This window comes from Schistocerca cancellata, chromosome 2, assembly GCF_023864275.1.
Source record: "Schistocerca cancellata isolate TAMUIC-IGC-003103 chromosome 2, iqSchCanc2.1, whole genome shotgun sequence".
NCBI classification, from domain to species: Eukaryota; Metazoa; Arthropoda; class Insecta; order Orthoptera; family Acrididae; genus Schistocerca; species Schistocerca cancellata.
In genome coordinates this window covers 568,391,088-568,418,377 of record NC_064627.1, presented here as the reverse complement: position 1 = coordinate 568,418,377, position 27,290 = coordinate 568,391,088, and the positions used below count along the sequence as shown (strand labels likewise).

The following is a 27,290-nucleotide window of genomic DNA, read 5'->3' as shown; positions in this document are numbered from 1 at the left end:
GTTGCAATCGACAAAACTTGGAGGCAGGCTGGCACAGGTAAAGAGAGCGTACTACGCCACAACTAGTCTGTTGTTGCTGCGGTCTTCAGTCCAGAGACTGGTTTGATGCAGCTCTCCATGCTGCTCTATCCTGTGCAAGCTTCTTATTTCCAAGTAACTACTACACCCTACATCCTGCCGAGTGTGTATTCATCTCTTGGTCTCCCTCTACGATTTTTACTGTCCACACTGCCCTCCAATACTAAATTGGTCATCCCTTGATGCGTCAGAACATGTCCTACTAACCGATCCCTTCTCCTAGACAAGTTGTGCCACAAATCCCTCTTCTCCCAAATTCCATTCAGTACCTCCTCATTAGTTTCACGATCTACCCATCTAATCTCTTCTGTAGCAACACATTTCGAAAGCTTCTATTCTCTTCTTGTCTAAACTACTTATCGTTCAAGTTTCACATCCATACATAGCCACACTCCATACAAATACTTTCAGAAACGACTTCCCGACACTTAAATCAATACTCGATGTTAACAAATTTCTCTTCGTCAGAAACGCTTTCCTTGCCATAGCCAGCCTACATTTTATATCCTCTCTACTTCGACCATCATTAGTTATTTTGCTGCCCAAACAGCAAAACTCATCTACTACTTTAACTGTCTCATTTCCTAATCTAATTCCTCAGAGCACCTGATTTATTTAGACTACGTTCCACTATCCTCGTTATGCTTTTGTTGATGTTCATCTTATATCCTCCTTTCAAGACACTGTCTATTCCGTTCAACTTCTCTTCCATGTCCTTTGCTGTGTCTGACAGAATTACAATGTCATCGGCAAAGTTCAAAGTTTTTTTTTTCCTTCTCCGTAGATTTTAATTCCTACTCCAATTTTTTTCTTTTGTTTCCTTTACTACTTGCTCAGTGTATAGATTGAATGACATCGGCGATGGGCTACAACCCTCTCTCTCCCTTCCCAACCACTGCTTCCCTTTCATGCCCCTCGACTCTTATAACTGCCACCTGGTTTCTGTACAAATTGTAAATAGCCTTTCGCTCCCTGTATTTCACGCCTGCGATCTTCAGAATCTGAAATAAAGTATTCCAGTCAACATTGTCAAAAGCTTTCTCTATGTCTACAAATGCTAGAAACGTAGGTTTGCCTTTCCTTAGTCTATCTCCTAACATAAGTCGTAGGGTCAAATGGTTCAAATGGCTCTGAGCACTATGGGACTTAACATCTGTGGTCGTCAGTCCCCTAGAACTTAGAACTACTTAAACCTAACTAACCTAAGGACATCACACACATCCATGCCCGAGGCAGGATTCGAGCCTGCGACCGTAGCGGTCACGCGGTTCCAGACTAAAGCGCCTAGAACCGCACGGCCACACCGGCCGGCAGTCGTAGGGTCAGTATTGCCTCATGTGTTCTAACATTTCTACGGAATCCAAAGTGATCTTTCCCAAGGTCGGCTTCTACCAGTTTTTCCATTTGTCTGTAAGGAATCCGTGTCACTACTTTGCAGCCGGACTTATTAAACCTCATGATGACTGGGTGTTGTGTGATGTCCTTAGGTTAGTTAGGTTTAAGTAGTTCTAAGTTCTAAGGGACTGATGACCATAGATGTTAAGTCCCATAGTGCTCAGAGCCATTTGAACCATTTTGAACTTATTAAACTGATAGTTCGGTAGTTTTTACACCTGTCAACATCTGCTTTCTTTCGATTGGAATTATTATATTCATCTTCAAGTCTGAGGGTATTTGTCCTGTCTCATACATCTTGATCACCAGATGGTAGAGTTTTGTCGGGGTTTGCTCTACCAAGGGTATTAGTAGTTCTAATGGAAGGTTGTCTACTCCCAAGGATTTGTTTCGACTTAGATCTTTCAGTGCCCTGTCACATTCTTCACGTAGTATCATATCTCCCATTTCATCTTCACCTACGTCATCTTCCATTTCCATGCTATTGCCTTCGAGTACATCACCACCTTAGACCCTCTATATACTCCTTCCACATTTCTGCTTTCCCTTCTTTGCTTAGAACTGGTTTTCCGTCTGAGCTCGTGATATTCATGCCATTGGATGTCTTTTCTGCAAAAGTCTCTTTAATTTTCCTGTTGACAGTATCTATCTTACCCCTAGTGATATATGCCTCTACAACTTTACATCTGTCCTCTAGCCATCCCTGCTTAACCATTTTGTACTTTCTGTCGATCTCATTCTTGAGACGTTTGTATTCCTTCTTGCATGCTTCATCACTGCATTTTTATATTTTCTCCTTTCATCAATTAAATTCATTATCTCTTCTGTTACCGAAGGATTTTTACTAGACCTCGTCTTTCTACCTACTTGATCCTCTGCTGCCTTCACTATTTCATCTGTCAAATCTACCCATTCTTCTTCTACTGTATTTATTTTCCTTGTTCTTGTCAATCGTTCCCTAATGCTCTTTCTGAAGATCTCTACAACCTGTGGGTCTTTCTGTTTATCCAGGTCCCATCTCCTTAAATTCCCAACTATTCGCAGTTTCTTCAGTTTAGAACTAGCCTACTAAAGTCAAACTTCCCTTCATCTTCACAACACACTTTGACTGAGTTAATTTCGATACCCCGCTTTTCCCAAATTTCGAAATTTGGGCATTCTCGAACCTCTGACATGCATCATTATGTACTGTTGAGCCAAGACCTCTCCGAACAGACTTCACAACCCCTGGCCAGGATATTTGCCTGTAGAAATTTGCTGCCAGAGCCAGAATACTTCTGAGCCGGCATGGTGTAAGCCTCTGTCCGCCGCGGTCCCATCATGGGTGAGAGCGGAGCCCAGTCATAACAGATGTGGGAGATAGGGGCCGGGGGAAGCAAATCTACCATAAACAGTCGCCGCCCAGACCTAGTAGTGTATTGTTGTCGTCAACATCTACCGACACCGAAATATATTATGCGCCAGCCGGCGGCCCGATATTTGTCACCCAGCCCCTTTCACAACTACCCAGTAACTCCGCTGCTGCTGACCTGATGCTGCCGGAAACGGAACTAGCGCCATACAGCTGGGATCGCCTCCAAGGTGACTCAAACCGACCTCTGGCGTCCCCAAGGGATCTCGGGTCTGCGACCAGCGCGTCAGCATGTCACACGCTTACCGTCTGCGGAAGCAGAAAGTTGTTCTACATCCGGGCCTGTGGTTTGCCAACGACAGTCTTGTCTTACAAGGAGAACACGGCATGTGCCGTAATCCAACTTCCCAGAAACTTTCTCAGTGGAAGAAGAGTCAAAATAAGCGTGCACGTGTCTCATCTAATCAATAGATACTCTATCGTTTTTGAGAAAACGATGGCCGAAGTTTTCGAATAATGTAGATGCATTTTAGCTCATGACAGTCTAAGACGCCTCCCACTTTTGCGCCCTATGTTCGAAACCCGATTATTGCTGTTGCTTATTTCATTTATTTGTTTATTTTTCGAATTTATTTACCCACGACTGTAGGAAACATAGAAATCTTGAAAACCACGACCATCATGGGAAGGCAGGTTGCCACAGTGACATTTCTTCACATGAGTCTCACTTCGGAAAGCAACGTTAACGTTGCTGGAGATTTTACATGTTGGCAGTAATTCCGCGGCAAACCTAGCATAACAGATCACTTCTCCGAAAATTGGCGCTCGCAGCTGATTATGAATGAATATACACAACAGGTATTTCACCGGAACAGTTTCAAATAATTTTCTCACTCATTTCTTTTAATTCGTTCATTAGACACACAACTATTCGGCTAAAAAGGATAACGTTATTTCAATATATTAGGTTAGTTCATAAGACCGTAGCGTTTTTGCTTTGCGTGGTGGTATTCCGGTTGGTATCTGTTTATTTATCGTTTGCGATTTTTCGTTTGTGGTTCACTTCTGGTATTTGAGATTACAAATTTTCATTGTATCATTCGGAGATAGTAACTGGAGCTGTGGACACCAAGTAGAGTAATCGGAACATCAGACGCATTCTCCCGTTTGAGTTCAATAGAGAGGCGACAGCAGCGTGGACAGCCACGAACATTGGCGCCGTGTATGGGGTAACGCCATGGGACTGAGCACGACGGGAATATGATTTTCTCCTTTCAAGGACGATTGTTTTGATATTAGTGACCCTCCACATTGATGAATACCTTCAGGGTTCGATGAAGATGGTTTAAGCGCAATAATGAACAATGATTCGCGTCATTGTACTCGAGAACTGGTGAATTTGGTGAACCGTGACAGTCCACCATCGTCCGACATTTTCATGTAATGGGCAAGGTTCAAAAATCAGGTGTATGGATACTGAATCTTCTAAGTCAAAAGCACAAAAATCATCGGATGGCCGTATGTGCAGCCCTGCTCACTCGTCATCAGTTGGTTCGCGACCAACACCGACCATTTCTTTCCTACATCGTTACCGATGACGATAAACGGTGTCTTCCAAACAAAGCAGCAACTAACCGTACAAAGACCTGTGCGCATCCACGACAGATAATGTTTTGTATCTGACGGAACAGCGACGGTGCTGTGTACTACGGATTGCTTCCCCGAGACGTAATCATCATTGCTGACATTTATTGTCAAAAACTGAGAGGTCTTGCAGACGCAGTCCAGAAAAAAGACCCGGAAGACTGCGTCAAGTGATGCTACTGTAAGTCCGAGATAACGCCTGCCTGCATTTTGCTGGACTCAAATAAATCCCTGTACGTGTGTTTGGTCGGGTAGTCATTCCGCACCCACCTTGTTCACCCGATCTTGCGCCTTCAGATTATCATGTTTTCGGCTGTCAATAGTAAAATCTTCAAGGAACTTCCTTTCCGAATGAAAATGCTATTCGAACGTGGCTCGACGAGTTTTGCTCCTCAAAAGCATGTAATTTCTACAGAATTGAAACGTTACCACAGCGTTGGCAAACTGTTGTAAATACACTCCTGGAAATTGAAATAAGAACACCGTGAATTCATTGTCCCAGGAAGGGGAAACTTTATTGACACATTCCTGGGGTCAGATACATCACATGATCACACTGACAGAACCACAGGCACATAGACACAGGCAACAGAGCATGCACAATGTCGGCACTAGTACAGTGTATATCCACCTTTCGCAGCAATGCAGGCTGCTATTCTCCCATGGAGACGATCGTAGAGATGCTGGATGTAGTCCTGTGGAACGGCTTGCCATGCCATTTCCACCTGGCGCCTCAGTTGGACCAGCGTTCGTGCTGGACGTGCAGACCGCGTGAGACGACGCTTCATCCAGTCCCAAACATGCTCAATGGGGGACAGATCCGGAGATCTTGCTGGCCAGGGTAGTTGACTTACACCTTCTAGAGCACGTTGGGTGGCACGGGATACATGCGGACGTGCATTGTCCTGTTGGAACAGCAAGTTCCCTTGCCGGTCTAGGAATGGTAGAACGATGGGTTCGATGACGGTTTGGATGTACCGTGCACTATTCAGTGTCCCCTCGACGATCACCAGTGGTGTACGGCCAGTGTAGGACATCGCTCCCCACACCATGATGCCGGGTGTTGGCCCTGTGTGCCTCGGTCGTATGCAGTCCTGATTGTGGCGCTCACCTGCACGGCGCCAAACACGCATACGACCATCATTGGCACCAAGGCAGAAGCGACTCTCATCGCTGAAGACGACACGTCTCCATTCGTCCCTCCATTCACGCCTGTCGCGACACCACTGGAGGCGGGCTGCACGATGTTGGGGCGTGAGCGGAAGACGGCCTAACGGTGTGCGGGACCGTAGCCCAGCTTCATGGAGACGGTTGCGAATGGTCCTCGCCGATACCCCAGGAGCAACAGTGTCCCTAATTTGCTGGGAAGTGGCGGTGCGGTCCCCTACGGCACTGCGTAGGATCCTACGGTCTTGGCGTGCATCCGTGCGTCGCTGCGGTCCGGTCCCAGGTCGACGGGCACGTGCACCTTCCGCCGACCACTGGCGACAACATCGATGTACTGTGGAGACCTCACGCCCCACGTGTTGAGCAATTCGGCGGTACGTCCAACCGGCCTCCCGCATGCCCGCTATACGCCCTCGCTCAAAGTCCGTCAACTGCACATACGGTTCACGTCCACGCTGTCGCGGCATGCTACCAGTGTTAAAGACTGCGATGGAGCTCCGTATGCCACGGCAAACTGGCTGACACTGACGGCGGCGGTGCACAAATGCTGCGCAGCTAGCGCCATTGGACGGCCAACACCGCGGTTCCTGGTGTGTCCGCTGTGCCGTGCGTGTGATCATTGCTTGTACAGCCCTCTCGCAGTGTCCGGAGCAAGTATGGTGGGTCTGACACACCGGTGTCAATGTGTTCTTTTTTCCATTTCCAGGAGTGTAGTAAAGGAAACTATCTTATCGATTACTAAAGTCTCTGTTATGCGTACATGTTGCGTTTATTAAAGTTGTGGGAAACGCTACAAAGGTATGCACCAAACTAATACATTGGAAAACACTGATGTAGTAATCTTCTACGGACATGACTAGATGTAGTCATCTGGTTTCGAACGAGGGGCACAAAAGTGAGAAGCCGCGATGCTACTCACTGTACCACAGCTTCAGTTGAACCATGTATTCACTAAAAGGTACAGAAAGTACTTCAATAAACTCTGACCATCGTGTCTCAGAAACGGATAAACCGAAACGTGTTCATCTATTTTGGCTCCTCATACACTGAGCGAAGTTCCTGGCAAATCGGGTCGTCGTCAGTAAAGCTTCTAGCTGCTGTTCATGGTTGAGAGCTTCCTCGCTTACTGCGAGCCGACTGCGTTTCCTCGTGCTTTGCTGAAGTAGCCATGCGACCTTGGGGTCAACGCAAGCTTTGAGTCGCCGCCAGCAGTCACTGAACGAGAGTCTCAATCAATGAATGTAATTCCTGAAGCAGAGTTTCTGATTTCATGTCCACCGAGAAGCTGGTAGTACGCGCGCTGCGTCCTGCACGGCATCCTGAGTCGATCACCCTTCTATATAATAGTGCCCACAACTCCGAAGCTGTAACAATACCTTTCTCCTCTGTTATCCCTCATTCCTACCTCACATATTGCATGAGACATGTGCACTCTAACTTCCAACACATATTCTTCCATCATATACACACTCTCAGCAGATTCGTCAGCGTCTTCTGCTTCGCACCTTCCAGCAGCTTATTCATTTACACCAGTCTCAAGTTAGAATAGTTCTAGAGCAAGAGGAACAATATCACTAAAGACTCCATACATTTCCACCCACAAACTATAATCATACAAACCATTCATCTTTGACATTGATTTATTAATTATGAAATAACTGCACATGAGTGTAGCATTTTTAATTAATATAAAGGGCTACCAAAAACTTTCCGTTCGAAGGCCATTACTGTCTAGAACAGGTACCCCAGTCAGGCAACATCGCCATGAGCAGTGAGGAAATCATCTCACCGACGCACCACATTGAAGGCACCCGTTTGGTAAAACACCGTGTCCTGCTGCGAGTAGGTTCGTAACTGCCAGCTGCGCATTCTCGTCCGCGACACTTGCGATGCTGGGGACGTGCGTTATTATTAAACAGCAGCACCCATTTGCGCACCATTGCACAACATTGGTTTTCGACAGACATGCCGCATTTTACGGACGCACGTCGGAAAGACGCGAATACCACACTAAAACCATAAAAGAAATTAATAAAAACATACGAAATGTAGTGCTGCAGAAGAATGCTAAAAATCAAGTAGACCAATAATGAAATAGAATGACCTCCAAAGAATCGGCAAGGAAGTAAACATGTCGAAAACATTAACTAGAGGTGCATCAGGAAGAAACTTCGACAGCACTTTAGGGATCCGCAGAGAACAAAAGTTGTAGGTGGTTGGTATATATATATATATATATATATATATATATATATATATATACAGGATGAGTCACCTAACGTTGGAAATGGAAATGAAGTCCCATGCTTCTTGACAGAGCGTAGGGGAACGATGCGGGACACCTGCACCGCCTTACTAGGCAAGGTCCTAATGGAGGTGGTTTGCCGTTGCCTTCCTCTGACCATAATGGGGATGAATGATGATGATGAAGACGACACAACAACACCCAGTCATCTCGAGGCAGGAAAAATCCCTGACCCCCCCGGGAATCGAACCCGGGACCCCGTGCTGGGGAAGCGAGAACGCTACCGCGAGACCACGAGGGGCGTTACCGGTGGATATATTTCGTAAACCACATCAAATACTGACGAATCGATTCTACAGACTGAACGTGAGGAGAGGGGCTAGTGTAATTGGTTAATACAAACCATAAAAAAATGCACGGAATTAAGTTCCTTAACAGAAACCTACGTTTTTTTAATGGAACCCCGTTAGTTTTGTTAGCACATCTGAACATATAAACAAATACGTAATCAGTGCAGTTTGTTGCATTGTAAAATGTTAATTACCGGAGATATTGTAACCTAAAGTTGACGCTTGAGTACCACTCCTCCGCTGTTCGATCGTGTGTATCGGAGAGCACCGAATTACGTAGGGATCCAAAGGGAACGGTGATGGACCTTAGGTACAGAAGAGACTGGAACGGCACATTACGTCCACATGCTAACACCTTTTTATTGGTCTTATTCACTGACGCACATGTACATTACCATGAGGGGGTGAGGTAAACGTAAACACGTGGTTTCCGTTTTCAATTACGAAGTGGAATAGAGTGTGTCCCACTGGAAATGCGTCGACGTATGTGGTATCAGCACGATGGTGCACCTGCACATTCCGCAATTAACACTAGGCTGACCCTTGACAGGATGTTCGACGGGCGTTTTATAGGACGTGGAGGAAGCAAAATTGGCCAGCCCGTTCTCCCGATCTTACACCTCTGGACTTCTTTCTGTGGGGTACGTTAAAGGAGAATGTGTACTGTGATGTGCCTACAACCCCAGAGGATATGAAACAACGTATTGTGGCAGCCTGCGGCGACATTACACCAGATGTACTGCGGCGTGGACGACATTCATTACGCCAGAGATTGCAATTGTGTGCAGCAAATGATGGCCACCACATTGAACATCTATTGGCCTGACATGTCGGGACACACTCTATTATACATATAACTACCCACATTGAGGTGCCGAGATCGGCACAGGAAAGGAAACAGTCTCGTGCCAACCGAAAGATGTGCCAAAGAACGTGATGGATGAAACTGAGAATTTAAAGCGATTGAGAACTCTCTTCTTGATTATTAAAATAAATCGATTGCTTTTCTGCCGACCGCCATCTTTTACGAAAATAACCTACATGCTAGGCGCACCATACCCTTTAGCCACAAAGCCAATCGTATTCGTAAAGTTCTCGCTCCTCTGAGGCCTGCGTCCATAGTATTTGAATTCAGCCTATTGATTGCGCATGTAGACAAAATACTTTTATGTAAATGGAGTAGAGCTACTTTCGTTGCTGAAGTTTGAATTCCAAATAAACTTAACTTTCGGGATAAAAATAATAAACTACTGTTTTTTTATTCATATGTTTATTTTCCGTTCAGTCTCCTCAAGAAATTTTAGTGAAACCGTTCGCTAAATAAATCTGTTTCTCCCTTGTACGCTCAACTCACTTCACTTCATAATGATGAACTGGCTATCTTTACATGATTGGTATGAAAATAGTTAACGGATAGCACGTAATTAGAAGAATCTACACTAAAAAAAAGTAGTCCTGGTGACCTTGCTGTATAGAAAATGTAACTAAGATGTATAACAAACTGCGGCGTAATTTACAAAGGGTGTATTACAGTTACTGTTCATTTAAAATTAACAATAATTTAAAATTTACAATTTTATGCACATTTAATATTGGTGAAAATAGCCTATGATTTTTTTAAATTTTTTATTTATTTATTTTTTTTTTTTTTTTTTTGTATCAGGAGTTTAGGAATTTAGAAGCATTTAAGTCTAGGACAACATTAAAAATTTATCAACTTAAGAATTTATTTCAAAACTTGTTTTAAAAATATTTCATCCTCTTTTCATGATGAGTCTTGTAAATTACTGAAGCAATTCACTGGGGTTATGTTAATGCAAATACACTGAAAAAAAGGGGGGGGGGGCACTACGAAGGACTTATTCAAATGGGGCGGAAATCTAAATCTGTAGATGTGAACAAACAGTAGATGTCAATTTCAGTAAAATTGGGTGTTTCATTCAAGAGAAAGAGATAGCGGATGACTGTCAGGTTGATATCTGACCGGTGTCTGGAACCTCTATGTGCTAGTCATCGAGACTCAGTTCAAAAGGGAGTTCATCACTGAAAAATAATTCTTCTCCAGTAACTGAGCTTCAGGCCGAAGACGTGTCTGCAGACGCCCTGGACAGCGGTGGAGTACCAACCCGTCCGTCGACCGCCATACGGCCCGACAACCAGGAGTGCTGTTATGGATTGCATTTTAGTTCACACCAGGATCCTTGTGGCTCTCATCCGCGTCACCCCTACAGCACGGCGGTATGTCGACGATATTCTGCACTCCGTTTTGTTGCCCTTCATGGCAAGCCGTCCTGGGCTCATACTTCAGCAAGATAATGCGCGACCCCACACGACGAGAGATGCACTGGTTGTCTTCGTGCCTGCCTACCTTAGTCAACAAAGGCGCCAGATGTCTCCACAAATGAGAACGTTTGGAACGTTATGAACAGGGCCCTCCAACAGTCTCGGGATCTAACGCGCCAGATGGAGACAATTTGGCACGACATCCCTCAGGAGCACATCCAACAACTCTGTCAGTCAATGCCAAACCGAATGACTGCTTGCGTGAGGACCACAGATGGACCAAAAAAATTTGAAACGCTCTTTCTCTTCTACAAATCACCCAAATTTTCTGATATTGTAATCATCTGTTTGTCTGTATCTATCGATTACCGTTCCGTTCGAGTAATTCCTTTGTGGGGCGTTGTTTCCCTTTTTTCTCGTTTGGAGTGAATATTACGTGCTTGACCCAACATATTTTTTATATAACAAATAAACAAATGAAGTAAAAGGCAGGTGGACAAAAAGAAAAAGGAAAAAAAAATCACACATTGCATAACAGAGAACTACGGAAACAACCAACAAATTGTCCTCGCTCTCGAGCCAATCTTACGTGGAACGGAACGTCGTGTTCACGGATATTGTGTTAGAATACTCGATGTGATTTATCTAGAAACCAAAAGGCAACTTCGAATCGACAGCTTTTTCAGTTCTCGGTTGTCTTTTTACAGACAGTGTTCCACTGTGCCCAAAGAATTCAAAAATGTCGACTTCAGATCGCTAAAATCAATATTTTCTTTTAATGCACGGCTCGTTTTGATCACAAAACATCATCAGATCGAGTAGTATTATAAACATAGCACAGGAGGGCATTTGGCTGACATTAGACATACAAGTTTACTGTGTTGAGGACTATTACTCCACAAATACTTCACGCAGTATAAACGCTACACGTTCGTCATCTGTCAATGAACTGAGGTGTTTATAGAGCCATGATGCTTAATGCAGAGGACTGGCAAGTCTTTCTTGTATGTCTAATATCAATGGATTGTCATTCCATGCTACCATTCATAATGCTACATTTATAGTACCCTGTCAGTAAAATGATCTATAATCATAACAAAAATATTGATATAGCAGCTTTTGGTGGTCTAAAGATGTCAAGATGTCATTCCTGACTAATTTGCCCACCGGAGAATGACTATTTACACACTGCAAATTAATATCACAGCTTTTGTACAAAAACCAATGAAGTTGTCACCCCGTTAATCTCAACAACTTTGTTCATGCTGAAGTGTCATCGCGAATTCAAGAGACTAAGATATGTTACGTGGTCTTCTTTAAGCAAATTTGCGTGATCACAAAGCGTAACACTACAGCTATGATTCCTAGGCCAGGTGCACGTTCGGACACAGGCGAAATAGGGCAGGAGAGGGCATGCAGAGAGACAGCTTCATAGGCAGTATCATGCAGTATATCCTTGTGAAACAGTGACTGAACTCATGGGTCTTTCTTAAGAATTAGATTCTGAAGACAAAGTGGACGTAATGATGTTATATGACACTCCAAAACGAAAGAAACAGACGGGAGAAACGCATATATGAGCAAGAAAAAAACTACAACATCCGAGATCTTGATTAACGGTTCAGTAACTATTTCTGTTTACATCTGAGTCTATTAGGCAGGCTCACGAGCTTTTTTAAGTGACGACTGGTATCACACAAAAGCACGTACAGTCGAATAAACACTGGCTCGAGCACTGCCTGGCACAGGCGGAAGCAGGAGTAGTAGAATGCCCTATGTCGTTGATGATAAATTATGTTATTCGGGTTCCCTGTATTTCATAAGTCACTATAGCAGTGGTCATGAAAAATTTGCAGAAAATTTCATACATTCTTAGGCTACTGAAACAAAATCATTGCATTTTAGTCACTGGCTCGGGAAATGTAATTGTTTAACCGTGCGGTTAAAATATTGTACAATGTTTTGTACTTTCTCCAAAATAATTTTAAATATACTTAAAATCCTTTTTATTTTACTCAGTACGCTAAGTATATGTACAATATTTGCAACTTGCTGAAAATTTGAATGCTCTACGCCAACAATTTAGGGGGGAAATGCAAAGGGGATAAAAACTGGGGGAAGAAGGATTTGAGGTTTGGGGACGACATGGTCCTCCTAGCAACAGGTCAGAAAGAGTTACAGGTTATAACGGTTACCATTGAAGCTACAACAAAAGTTCATGGATTTTTAGACCACACAGTTGTGTGGACAAACTGCGATTAATTTACTTATAATCAATTATTCAAAATGACAGTCACAATCGCATTAGTTTATTTTGCCGCCAACCGGTTTCAACCCGCGATAGGGTCTTCAGGGCAATTTACACTGCAAAGTTATAATATTGGTAAGTAATCATGTACGTAATCTACAAGCAGTTACATAAAAAAAAAAAAAGATTTTTATACCCATTTGGTCGCTTGCTGGAGTCGTCACGCTGCCTGTGCACGATTGGTAACTAAGCATGGTTGGCTCTCTGCATGAGCTTAAGTAACGGCCAACAACACGTGGGCCGATAGTAAGGCCCTCCACGGTGACCAACGGTAGTTACATGCTTAAGCAATAAATCGTAAATTTTAAAGTTTGTTCCAGTTGTAATGTAAAATATAATAAATAATAAATAACTAATTAAACCTCGAGAAATTTACAATTAATTAAAATTGAGGAAACTGGTGTCCCATTCATTTTTCATATCATTTGTGGATAGAGCAGAGCCCTCTATCTCTTGTGGTAGGGACACCGTTGCCATGGGCGACAGTATATATCAAGCGCCCCCTAGCCTGTGTGGTTGGGACGCTGTCGTTATGGTAGCCGCTTCGTATAAGTCGTCTGCTGTAATACCGTCTTTGCGTGGTGTTCGTTGTTATGGTAACGGCGTACCATAACTATTCTTCCGCCATGTTGTTGCCAATGCATGTGGTCTTGTGCTGCGGCGTTATCTTTTCACAGCTTGTGTTGTCGTGCAAAATAAACTAATGCGATTGTGACTGTTATTTTGAATAATTGATTAAAAGTTCATGGAATGAAAATCTGCACAAAGAAAACAAAACTCATGGCTCTTGCAGCAAATAAATAGGTAAAGATAATGCTGAACGTAGAATTATCAGAGCATGTGCAAGTAGGTGAAAACCGACAGGAAGAGCAGCATAGAAATCAAAACCGGAGTAGTAATGGCGAAAGAAGCATATTATAAAAAAAGAGACTTTCCCCGCAGCAAAATATGGAGGGATTTAAAGCAAAAACTAATAATACTTTTTGTACGGCGTGTCCTCCTGTATGGTGCTGAAACGTGTGCACTGACAAAGAAAGAGAAAGCAAGGCTAAAGGCATGGTGGAGGATGGAAAGAATAAGTTGGACAGATAGAGAGAACAATCAAGTGGATTGGATATATACTAAGAATGAAGCAGAGATCTAAAAAAAATGTCTTAGAGGCGCCATGTAGAAGAAAAGAGAATGCAAGACAGGAAGAGATTTCAGAGCCTGGACGATGTGATGGACTGCAGCACATGTTGTTGTTATTGTGGCCTTCAGTCCTGAGACAGGTTTGATGCAGCTCTCCATGCTACTCTATCCTGTGCAAGCTTCTTCATCTCCCAGTACCTACTGCAACCTACATCCTTCTGAATCTGCTTAGTGTATTCATCTCTTGGTCTCCCTCTACGATTTTTACCCTCCACACTGCCCTCCAATACTAAATTGGTGATCCCTTGATGCCTCAGAACATGTCCTACCAACCGATCCCTTCTTCTGGTCAAGTTGTGCCACAAACTTCTCTTCTCCCCAATCCTATTCAATACATCCTCATTAGTTATGTGATCTACCCATCTAATCTTCAGCATTCTTCTGTAGCACCACATTTCAAAAGCTTCTATTCTCTTCTTGTCCAAACTATTTATCGTCCGTGATTCACTTCCATACATGGCTACACTCCATACAAATACTTTCAGAAATGACTTCCTGACATTTAAATCTATAATCGATGTTAACAAATTTTTCTTCTTCATAAACGCTTTCCTTGCCATAGCCAGTCTACATTTTATATTCTCTCTACTTCGACCATCATCAGTTATTTTCCTCCCCAAATAGCAAAATTCCTTTACTACTTTAAGTGGCTCATTTCCTAATCTAATTCCCTCAGCATCACCCGACTTAATTCGACTACATTCAATTATTCTCGTTTTGCTTTTGTTGATGTTCATCTTATACCCTCCTTTCAAGACACTATCCATTCCGTTCAACTGCTCTTCCAAGTCCTTTGCTGTCTCTGACAGAATTACTATGTCATCGGCGAACCTCAAAGTTTTTATTTCTTCTCCGTGGATTTTAATACCTTCTCCGAATTATTCTTTTGTTTCCTTCACTGCTTGCTCAGTATACAGATTGAATAACATCGGGGAGAGACTACAACCCTGTCTCACTCCCTTCCCAACCGCTGCTTCCCTTTCATGTCCCTCGACTCTTATAATTGCCATCTGCTTTCTGTACAAATTGTAAATAGCCTTTCGCTCCCTGTATTTTACCCCTGCCACCTTCAGAATTTGAAAGAGCGTATTCCAATCAACATTGTCAAAAGCTTTCTCTAAGTCTACAAATGCTAGAAACGTAGGTTTGCCTTTCCTCAATCTTTCTTCTAAGATAAGTCGTTGGTTCAGTATTGCCTCACGTGTTCCAACATTCCCACGGAATCCAAACTGATCTTCCCCGAGGTGGGCTTCTACCAGTTTTTCCATTCCTCTGTAAAAAATCGACGTTAGTATTTTGCCGCCGTGACTTATTAAACTGATAGTTCGGTAATTTTCACATTTGTTAACACCTTCTTTCTTTGGGATTGGAGTTATTATATTCTTCTTGAAGTCTGAGGATATTTCGCCTGTTTCATACATCTTGCTCACCAGATGGTAGAGTTTCGTCAGGACTGGCTCTCCCAAGGCTGTCAGTAGTTCTAATGGAATGTTGTCAACTCCCGGGGCCTTGTTTCGACTCAGTTCTTTCAGTGCTCTGTCAAACTCTTCAGTACTATATCTCCCATTTCATCTTCATCTACATCCTCTTCCATTTCCATAATATTGTCCTCAAGTACATCGCCCTTGTATAGACCCTCTATATAGTCCTTCCACCTTTCTGCTTTCCCTTCTTTGATTAGAACTGGGTTACCATCTGAGCTTTTGATATTCATACAAGTGGTTCTCTTTTCTCTGAAGGTCTCTTTAATTTTCCTGTAGGCTGTATCTATCTTACCCCTAGTGAGATAAGCCTCTACATCCTTACATTTGCCCTCTAGCCATGCCTGCTTAGCCAATTTGCACTTCCTCTCGATCTCAATTTTGAGACGTTTGTATTCCTTTTTGCCTGCTTTTTTTATATTTTCTCCTTTCATCAATTAAATTCAGTATTTCTTCTTCCACCCAAGGATTTCTACTAGCCCTCGTCTTTTTACCTACTTGTTCCTCTAATACCTTCACTACTTCATCCCTCAAAGCTACCCATTCTTCTTCTACTGTAATCTTTCCCACATTCCTGTCAATTGTTCCCTTATGCTCTCCCTGAAACTCTGTACAACCTCTGGTTTGGTCAGTTTATCCAAGTCCCATCTCCTTAAATTCCCACCTTTTTGCAGTTTCTTCAGTTTTAATCTACAGGTCATAACCAATAGATTGTGGTCAGAATCCACATCTGCCCCTGGAAATGTCTTACAATTTAAAACCTGGTTCCTAAATCTCTGTCTTACCATTACATAATCTATCTGAAACCTGTCAGTGACTGCAGGCTTCTTCCATGTATACAACCTTCTTTCATGATTCTTGAACCAAGTGTTAGCTATGATTAAGTTGTGCTCTGTGCTCTGCAGCACATATAGAAACATTAAGAGGTAAGGAATGGATCGCACGAAATAGAGACGCCAAGGCCTGCTAATATAGCAAAGAACTGACGATGGTGCAAACTGAAAGTATAACTTTTCAGAAACAGCTACTAAAATGATAAATATCTAAAACTTAATATTTTATATTTTCTTTTCTCCCTCAGAAGTATCCTGCAGCATACAGAATGTCATTATCTTGATAGTTTTCCATGGATCTCATTCTTTTTCGCTGTTCTCGATTCCTTAGTGGCCGTTTTTACTGCATACTGTGTTTTATCGATGCAAAACGTCTCTAACCGTCGTAGTTGTCTGATGCAGTTTACATGAAGATAAATTCCCATTGCTTTCATCCTACCAGTGTTGCCGTCATCAAAAGCAATACCTGCATCACAGAGTCCCAGAATTTTAATGTTTTCCTCCCATGAAAAACATCTGTTGCTATGCGTGTCCATATGAGACTGTTGAAAGAATCATTTGGATTCTGAGTCTTCAACAGATCAGGATGTGCAAGGTCTCCTTAAACGCGTTTTATGGCTCCCGTGACGGATGCTGACTATTTATGGCTGAATGAAGTACTTGAGTACTTTGCATTCCGATACTTGTAGCACGAATTTGGCCTGGGGCGGCATAGTTGATGTGTTCCATTTAACATTTGCTCACAGTTTCTGGAAGAAGGTGGCCCATTCTACCTGCTTCATTCTGAAGAAATCATCGCTGTTATTGCTATCAATAATTATGACTGGCAGCCTGCCCTTATGTTTTTGTCATCTGAAAGTTTCTTCTTTTTCAAACTTTGTTTCAACTCTCTCAACCCGGTGTCCATCCATTTTTGGACGTGATCTCACGTGATACCAACGAAATTTCGCCTATGCAATACTGCAACCCACAGTCCTCTGTACATTAAGTTACCAGCTATATTTGATCTTGATGTAATGCATATAAAGTTTTTAACATTTTAAACACCGAGCGAAGTAGCGCATTCGGGAGGACGACGGCTCAAACCCGCGTCTGGCCCTAAATTGCTTCAGGAAATGCCGGGATGGTTCCTTTGAAAGGGCTCTACCGACTTCCTTGCCCATCCCTCCCTAATTCGATGGGCCCGATGATCTTGCTGTTTGGTCGCCTCCCCCCAGACGACCAACCAACAAACGCTTTAAACAGGAGCAAAGGATATTTTTTTAAAGAAAAAGGTTATAATAATACAAATAAAAGACTTTCCGTGCAAGTTTTTAAGCGACTTATACATCATTTTATTAAGAAAATTACGAATTTTGTAATGGGATGAAAACCTGAAAATATAAAGAATTCTTTTTTCTTTCTAACTTACCGCTGGTCTACTGTATGGTGGCAACAACTGAAGAATGGTCAGGAAATTTTCTTTATAAGTGTGTATATGACTGATGGAATTGGAATATGAATATTTTTGATGCAGTTATGAGAGAGAAGCTAAGGTGTTTATTTGGCAATTTTTCTGGAATGTTGAGAGATTGAGATAAGCACGCAAGTGCCTAGCATTGTTTTCTGTTATTGAGATTGAAGTAGCGAAGCTCAGATAGCAGGACTGTTATAGGGATTGCTCTGATAGGGGGATGAGATTTCCCTTGCTTTAAGTTGCTTCTTAAAGGCATGTTGAGTAAATACGATTGTGAACGTTCAGTTCATTTTTAAAGCATTACTTCTGAAGATAGAGTTCAATTTGAATTTTGGCAGAAGTCATTTCTTTCCAGTTCAAATTCCCATCCTCCATTCAGTTTATTATGTACGTACACAAATTGCACTTCGCGGTACGGAATTTTCAGTCGTAGTATTTTAATGTTGCTTTGCCACTATATACTGTGCGCTGCTTGCGAGAAATCTCCAAAAATGTTTGTCAAGACGTGAGATAAGTAAAAATACAGTTTAGGTCGAGGAGTTGCTTTGTAAGTTCAGTTGCACATTTATTTCAGAAGTCAGGTTGCATTCAGGGTAGCATTTCATTTTTACAGAAACAGTTAGCTTCCATTTGTAGACAGTGTTGAGCAGATCATATTAAGTCTTCGTGTAATTCAGTACACTCAGAGCTTAGCACAGTACACGAGTTTAACTTAGGAATTAGTTTTACAATGAAGGCTTCACGACCGGATGGTACTGTTGATAATTCTTCCAGGTTATATGGCCGTGGTCCATGGAATACTTATATTCCTAACGTTTCGTCCAATACCACGTTGGACATCCTCAGAGGTATGGCTGGTCCTGTTGAGTCCTGCCGACTGACGAGTCGGGGTCGGAGAGCGGCCTAAATACCGAGAAAAGTGGGCGTGGTCTAGCTTGCACATAGTAGCAAAGAGAAAACTAGTCAAAGATAAAATGTAACTATCGACAATAGTCCGTCATAGATAAAAATCACTTATCGATTCTGTAACGCCACCGTCCATATCTCGCTTAATTTCAAGGCCTCTTCTTTTCTATTAAAATTATCTTCATGTTTATAAATTTCAATAGCCTCCCTATACAGTCGTGGATAATAGTTCGTGGTAGCACTTAAAACTACGAAAGGAAGTGTGAATACGAGGGTAAAGGAGCATAAAAGTCTTTGCTGACTGGGTGAAATAGATAAATCGGCCGTTGCGGAACATGCACTTCAGTCTGGTGACCATGTAGTTAAGTTTTCTGAAACTACAGTTTTAAGTGCTACCACGAAGTATTGTCCACGACTGTATAGGGAGGCTATTGAAATTTATAAACATGAAGACAATTTTAATAGAAAAGAAGAGGCCTTGAAATTAAGCGAGGTATGGACGGTGGCGTTACAGAATCGGTAAGTGATTTTTATCTATGACGGACTATTGTCGATAGTTACATTTTATCTTTGACTAGTTTTCTCTCTGCTACGATGTGCAAGCTAGACCACGCCCACTTTCCTCGGTATTTAGGCCGCTCTCAGACGCCCGACTCGTCAGTCGGCAGGACTCAACAGGACCAGCCATACCTCTGAGGATGTCCAACGTAGTATTGGGCGAAACGTTAAGAATAGAAGTGTTCCATGGACCACGGCCACATAACCCGGAAGAATTATCAACAACAGGAATTAGTTTGTTTGGTAGTCATTTCTGAGAAGTTTTGGTAGACAGTTTTAGGAAGATTCGCTCAGACAGAGAGCAGCAGTGTTGCAACTGGTGTGAGAAGCGCCCGGGCCGGCGGCTCACCTCGTAGCAGCGGCAGCCGGCCTTGTGCGTGGGCCAGTGCTGCTTCTGGTGCTGCCTGCTGCAGTAGGCCGCCTGCCGGCACATGGAGCACCGCTGCGACGCCGGCGCGCCGCACACCTCGCACGACGCCGCCTCCTCCGGCATCTCCGCCTCTGCAACACCACACGCGACACTGCCGGCTCAGCACCACGCATTCGACAGCTCCCTTTGAATCTGCATGAGGATACATCAACAGAGCAATACACACCGAGGGACGACACACCTGCGTTCCCCGAGGATACTAACGCACGCCTGCTCGATGGCACTCGATGCGCAGATAGCCGGTTCAGATCCTGGCCAGGGTAGAAATTTTCATCGCTAGTATTTGCCCGGCAAAGGGAGAATAGATGGAAGCGTTAGCTTCATGACAGAATTTGCGCCTATGTACCGGATTAATTTCTGTACTACTTCGCAGTCATGCCATACGACTGTTGATAGCGTTTCTTTGATCAGCTAGGGATGTTAAGCTCGACAGGTCTCTTGGACTGATGCAGTGTGATTGTTTTGATAATGTCCCGTCAGACAGGTAGGGGTTGCAAGCTCGGCAGTGTGTCTCATGGAATTCGGATTTTTGACACTATTAATGGTTAGTTACGTTTCTTAAATAATTTGGACAATTCTTTCATCTAAATGACGTGGAGCGATTCAGTTAACAGGAGATGAATAAATAATTCTTGTCAACATTTGTGGCCAACGGCGTTGCCCCAGTGGTAACACCGGTTCCCGTCAGATCGCCGAAGTTAAGCGCTGTCGGGCTAGGCCAGCACTTGGATGGGTGACCATCCGGTCTGCAGAGCGCTGCTGGGAAGCGGGGCACTCTCAGCCCTTGTGAGGCAAACTGAGGAGCTACTTGATTGAGAAGTAGCGGCTCCGGTTTCGTAAACTGACTTATGACCGGGAGAGCGGTGTGTGACCACAAATCCCTCCATATCCGCATCCAATGACACCTCTAGGCTCAGGATGACACGGCAGTCGGTCGGTATTGCTGAGTCTTTATGAACTCTTCGGAACGAGTAGTCAACATTAGTGATTACATTATTTTTGTCTTAATCATGCAGCTACACCTAAAAACTCTAATTTATTGCGAGCTACAAAGTTTTAAAATAAAATTTTTTTCTTGGAATAGAAAGAGTTGAGCAAGACAAATCATTTTAGGTTAGCTTTAAAACTTGGTTTAGTCCATGTCAGATGTTTTATGTTATCGGGCAGATGATCAAAAATTTTTATTGCTGCTTATAATATACGCCTTTCTGAGCCAATGAAAGTTTTAATGATCGGTAATAAAAATCATGTTAACTAGTGTTGTACGAATGGACATCACAATTCTTCTCAAATTGTAGTGGCTTATTTATAACGAATTTCCGAAACAAATGTACTGAGAGGTGCAGTTAAAATGCCTAACTCCTTCAAGCGGTACCTACAAGTCGACTGCATGTGAACGCCACATGCTCGCTTTTGCGCAATCGATAATTTTCTTCTATATGAGGAGTTACCTCAGAAATGGAAATATGTCATGAAGTTGATTCGATTGTTTCCAAGACCAGTAGTTACACGAAAGGCAAAACTAGCTCAACTGGGGATCGTGTGTAAGTGGGTGCACTCCATCCAAGGATGCATTTCCTATTTATCTGATTCCTGTTAAAATTAACTGAATCCACAAGGCAGCAGTTCAATAAACTGAAATCAAAGACTGTGGCACGAGCTCTCATTTTCGTAAACATTTCAGCGGTATTTGATAGCCCAAATGACACTGTGATGGTCTCGTTAAGGCATCATACTTAAAAGGCCATTGTAGTTTACTACGACTTTATTTTTATGGAACATTGAATAAATGAATTTTTACATTGTACACCAATTACTACAACATTTCTCCCCTCTTAAAACAATCTTCTTCGTCTAGTTTTAAGTATTAGGAGGCACAAATGCCGCTACGATTCTCCGCCAGTGTCTCGTAAGTCCAAAAGACTAATCTGAGACCAGCGTCGATATGCAGCAACTACTGCATATCTTCCAAAACTGACTGATGCTGAGCCAGTCTTAAAAGGTACCCAAGGCTTTTCAGGGATCGATAAGAGGGCGAGTACGTCATTTGTCGACTCTTCTGCCATGGTAGTGTTTCACCTCGAATACCAGTGCCCTCTCTTTTCCTGACCTGCCGCTGTCTGGAGGTATGTTCTTCTGGAAACTGTGAGACCATAAAACTGTCTAACTTTTCTCTTAACTTGAATATGGTCGCCAGTTTCAACACCCAAGTTGCTAACCAGAGTAAGATACATGACACCGCTTTGGCATCATAAAAGTTAAAGGCATCAGAGAGGCAGATCTGACTTTACGTTTGTTAAAAGCATTCAGAAAACTTTCGTGGGATTAGTAGACCCAGAAAACCCGTTCGACAGTATAAAGTCCAGCGAAATATTTGTAATTTTCAGGTAAATGGGTATAATGCTATACGAAAAGATGCATAAAATATAACATGCACAAGAACCAAGAAAATACAATAAGAATGGAAGACCAAGAAAGATGAGGTCAGATTGATAATTATTTAAATAAAAATGTTCAGTGTACTATTTTTTTTTTAAATCGCACTGAATAACATAATTTCTGCTATCCCCATACTGGTTCCTAAAACCTCATACAGACAGTTCTGGAAAGTGTGTCACTGAATTTTTAAAAGCTTGGAAAATACTTGGAAGATTAATAAAGAAAAACGCGGGGCGCATGCAACTATTCATGTATCAGTTAGTTAGTCGTGTAACTGTAATGAGGTGAACTATTCATATAACTATGTACTGCACGTATCCCACGTTTTCCGTTTTAAATATTGCAAGCATTTTCATAGCTATTTAAAATTCAGATAACAAATTTTCAAGAATATCTGTATAGGTCTAGGACAAATTATTTTGTGCTTTTTAGTCCAGTTTAAAACATGGTACATAAAAGCTTATCTCACTAGGGGTAGGATAGATACTGCCTACAGGAAAATTAAAGAGACCTTTGGAGATAAAAGAACCACTTGTATGAATATCAAGAGCTCAGATGGAAACCCAGTTCTAAGCAAAGAAGGGAAAGCAGAAAGGTGGAAGGACTATATAGAGGGTCTATACAAGGGCGATGTACTTGAGGACAATATTATGGAAATGGAAGAGGATGTAGATGAAGATGAAATGGGAGATACGATACTGCGTGAAGAGTTTGACAAAGCACTGAAAGACTTGAGTCGAAACAAGGCCCCTGGAGTAGACAACATTCCATTAGAACTACTTACAGCCTTGGGAGAGCAAAGCCAAACAAAACTCTACCATCTGGTGAGCAAGATGTATCAGACAGGCGAAATACCCTCAGACTTCAAGAAGAATATAATAATTCCAATCCCAAAGAAAGCAGGTGTTGACAGATGTGAAAATTACCGAACTATCAGTTTAATAAGTCACAGCTGCAAAATACTAACGCGAATTCTTTACAGACGACTGGAAAAACTGGTAGAAGCCGACGTCGGGGAAAATCAGTTTGGATTCCGTAGAAATCTTGGAACACGTGAGGCAATACTGACCTTACGACTTATCTTAGAATTAAGATTACGGAAAGGCAAACCTACGTTTCTAGCATTTGTAGACTTAGAGAAAGCTTTTGACAATGTTGATTGTAATACTCTCTTTCAAATTCTGAAGGTGGCAGGGGTAAAATACAGGGAGCGAAAGGCTATTTACAATTTGTACAGAAAGCAGATGGCAGTTATAAGAGTCGAAGGGTATGAAAGGAAAGTAGTGGTTGGGAGGGGAGCGAGACAGAGTTGTAGCCTTTCCCCGATGTTATTCAATCTGTATATTGAGCAAGCAATAAAGGAAACAAAAGAAAAGTTCGGAGTAGGTATTAAAATCCATGGAGAAGAAATAAAAACATTGAGGTTCGCTGATGACGTTGTAATTCTGTCAGAGACAGCAAGGGACTTGGAAGAGCAGTTGAACGGAATGGTCAGTGTCTTGAAAGGAGGCTATAAGATCAACATCAACAAAAGCAAAACGAGGATAATGGAATGTAGTCAAATTAAGTCGGGTGATGCTGAGGGAATTAGATTAGGAAATGAGCCACTTAAAGTAGTAAAGGAGTTTTGCTATTTGGGGAGCAAAATAGCTGATGATGGTCGAAGTAGAGAGGATATAAAATGTAGACTGGCAATGGCAAGGAAATTGTTTCTGAAGAAGAAAAATTTGTTAACATCGAGTATATATTTAAGTGTCAGGAAGTCGTTTCTGAAAGTATTTGTATGGAGTGTAGCCATGTATGGAAGTGAAACGTGGACGATAAATAGTTTAGACAAGAAGAGAATAGAAGCTTTCGAAATGTGGTGCTACAGAAGAATGCTGAAGATTAGATGGGTAGATCACATAACTAATGAGGAAGTATTGAACATAATTGGGGAGAAAAGGATCTTGTGGCACAACTTGACTAGAAGAAGGGATTGGTTGGTAGGACATGTTCCGAGACATCGAAGGATCATCAATTTAGTATTGGAGGGCAGCGTGGAGGGTAAAAATCGTAGAGGGAGACCAAGAGATGAATATACTAAGCAGATTCAGAAGGATGTAGGCTGCAGTAGGTACTGGGAGATGAAGAAGCTTGCACAGGATAGAGTAGCATGGAGAGCTGCATCAAACCAGTCTCAGGACTGAAGACCACAACAACAACATTAAAAAAATCGTTTTTATTCAAATAATTTTTTCTGTTTGTTAGTTTTGTGCATACGAAATTTCTCAAACATTTTGATGAGATTACACCAGAGAAATATTATGGTAAATTTCATGTTCGTTTCAGTTTCTCTTCTTCTAACCCAACAAATGTCTTCCTTTCTCCTATTCATATCCCTCGAAAAGCCCTCAAGGCAAAAATTAAGGAGATACCAACTTACATGGAGGCTTATCAGCAATCCTTCTTCCCACAAACCATTCGCGACTGGTACAGGAAAAGGAGGAAATTGGAGAGATACACAAATTAGCCTCCGCCACACACCAGACAAGAAAGCGAATTAATAATGCATTGCCATCCGATTTCTGAGCTATGTTTAAAATGTCAATTCTCTGGCTCATCGGGAAGTTAGTTTAACATCAATTGCAAAATTTGTACCCAACGGACAGACAAGAAAGCAATATGTATCTTCGTTCTCTCCTCCCATCCCCACCCCCCCACCCCCCCACCACCCTCTCTCTCTCTGCTCATCCACGCCCGTCCGCTCACATAACACCTGGAATGCATTCTGCAGGGCAGCCAAGTTGTCATCCATTACCAGCCCTTTTCATACTCATACCTATGGGAGCTAGATCGATCAAGTAGACAAGATTCGAGTTAATACTGCAGTGTCGTCCAGTTATGTTGAAAATTTCTGTTCTCTAGCTCATTAGGAAGCGAGTTTAAAATCAATTGCAAAATCTGTGCCGAATATAGAGGCAGACAAGAAAGCAATCAAATAAAAACGTCATGAAACAGCGTAAGACGAAGATGTACTCTTCTCCTGTATGGCTCAACGCTTTGACGAAGTTAAGGAATTCTGCTACCATGGAAGGAAATAGCAGGCTAGCATGGACAAAGAAATATATTAGCATTCAATGTAGGCCTTAACTTAGGAACGAGAAAGAGTCATCCTAGCACATCCAAGAACGATTTTATGTTTACATTTATTACTGCTACTATCGATTTGCATCACCAGCTGGCTTGAATAACTGAACTGATATTGCAGTCGCAGATAAACATACGAAAATCTACTTGGGGTTTTCAGTCAAATAAGTGTGAAAGAACTTTAGGCATTATCAGGTTCAAATGGTTCAAATGGCTCTGAGCACTATGGGACTTAACATCTATGGTCATCAGTCCCCTAGAACTTAGAACTACTTAAACCTAACTAACCTAAGAACAGCACACAACACCCAGCCATCACGAGGCAGAGAAAATCCCTGACCCCGCCGGGAATCGAACCCGGGAACCCGGGCGTGGGAAGTGAGAACGCTACCGCACGACCACGAGATGCGGGCCATTATCAGGAATAACCGTGATTTTTTGTAATGAATTGAAGAGTTTGAGAACAATTATTTTATTTTTCTGAAACAATCAATGACTTATGGCTCTAGAGATAAATTAGTCACATTTGGATTATAGAATAGTCTTACGAAATTAACCTGATATGTGATATCGGCCACCCCTCCCCCCCTTCCCTCCCTAAGTTATATAGAAATTGAGCTGAGAGCTCATATGTGCCCATCGGTTCCGAGTAGTCAGACAGAAGATCCGACGAAATCAGGATCAAGTAGCACGGCGTACTCTGCCAGCAATGAACTACAACAAAGAATATGAGGAGACACAGACTATAATCCATAGTGAGATTTTCACTCTGCAGCGGAGTGTGCGCTGATATGAAACTTCCTGGCAGATTAAAACTGTGTGCCGGACCGAGACTCGAACTCGGGACCTTTGCTGCGAGGAGAGCTTCCGTTATGTTTGGAAGGTAGGAGACGAGGTACTGGCAGAAGTAAGGCTGTGAGGACGGGGTGAGAGTCGTGCTTGTGTAGCTCAGATGGTGGAGCACTTGCCCGAGAAAGGCAGAGGTCCCGAGTTCGAGTCTCGGTCCGGCACACAGTTTAATCTGCGAGGAAGTTCTACAATCCATACCTTGAAAGAGACTGAAAGATGAATAGCTAAGTGTACAGACAAAAATCAGTTCTGTCGTTTTACCTGATTTAGGGAAATTGGAATAGTGTGATGTCGATGTTATAATGTTACTATGTAAACTAACTGACTCCCAAATCGATTGTTTTATGCTCCCTTATTACTCCATCAGGTGTCGACACGTTTCAGGCATATTGCGCAGTTTCAGGCACATCCACGGAACAAATGCATCTGTGTTATGTCACGGCCAGATCCGATTCCTGTACTTCTAAGTATTATCAAATGAGACATCAATATACAACAAATTAACCAGTTATATTTACATACGTCGTGCGTCATTTATGGCGTTAATATTATGTAGGAGAATAATTAGTATTTGTGCTTCCAAGTGTTTACGCAAAAGTAAGTGTCTGCTGAACTGCACAAAGTAGAGGGAGAACTGTTATTAGTTAAACAAGCAGTTGACATACTGTTGAGTTACGTTCGCTTAGGTCTTCATCTAGATGAGTGGCCAGGCCTACCAACATAACTAACGCACGCGGTATGGCAATATAACTGGCTAGTTTTTGTATTATTGATGTCTCTTTTGGCAATACTTGGAAGAATACGAACTGGCTCTGACTGTCACGTTATGTAACTGATCCTGCTCCAGTGAATGAGTTTGATAACGGGCTTGATTCCTCAAACAAGTCGCACTTGACTGATTATTAAAGGAGTATAAAAAAATCCGAGGAGGAGCCATTTGTTTTACATAAATCGTAACAGCTGGATAGATACTTGAATCCTCGCATGCGAGTCTGTCTTCCCCACCGAGCAATTGGCCAGGGTCTGCCGACCTGACCACCCCCAATCTGGCGCGCTTCCTGTCCTGTTCTGGCCGCTGTCCAGCTTCCGCCTCCTCTCGTAAACACGCGAAAATAGGTTGCGTACTTCTAGAAGCGAACAGCGTCATACTTAAGTCGCCAGTAACTTGCTCCCAAATGGAAGTTCCAACGTTATACA

General features: G+C 42.6%; 1 protein-coding gene across 1 annotated transcript in view; it reads right to left on the bottom strand.

The window, feature by feature from the left end:
* LOC126156565 (SET domain-containing protein SmydA-8-like) overlaps positions 1–27,290 on the bottom strand; it is a 100,772-nt gene that overhangs the window by 57,526 nt on the left and 15,956 nt on the right. The window contains exon 2 of the mRNA XM_049916319.1: positions 19,596–19,747. Within this exon, the coding sequence (XP_049772276.1) occupies positions 19,596–19,739 (144 nt within the window). The 5' untranslated portion in view covers positions 19,740–19,747. The remainder of the gene's footprint in view (positions 1–19,595; positions 19,748–27,290) is intronic.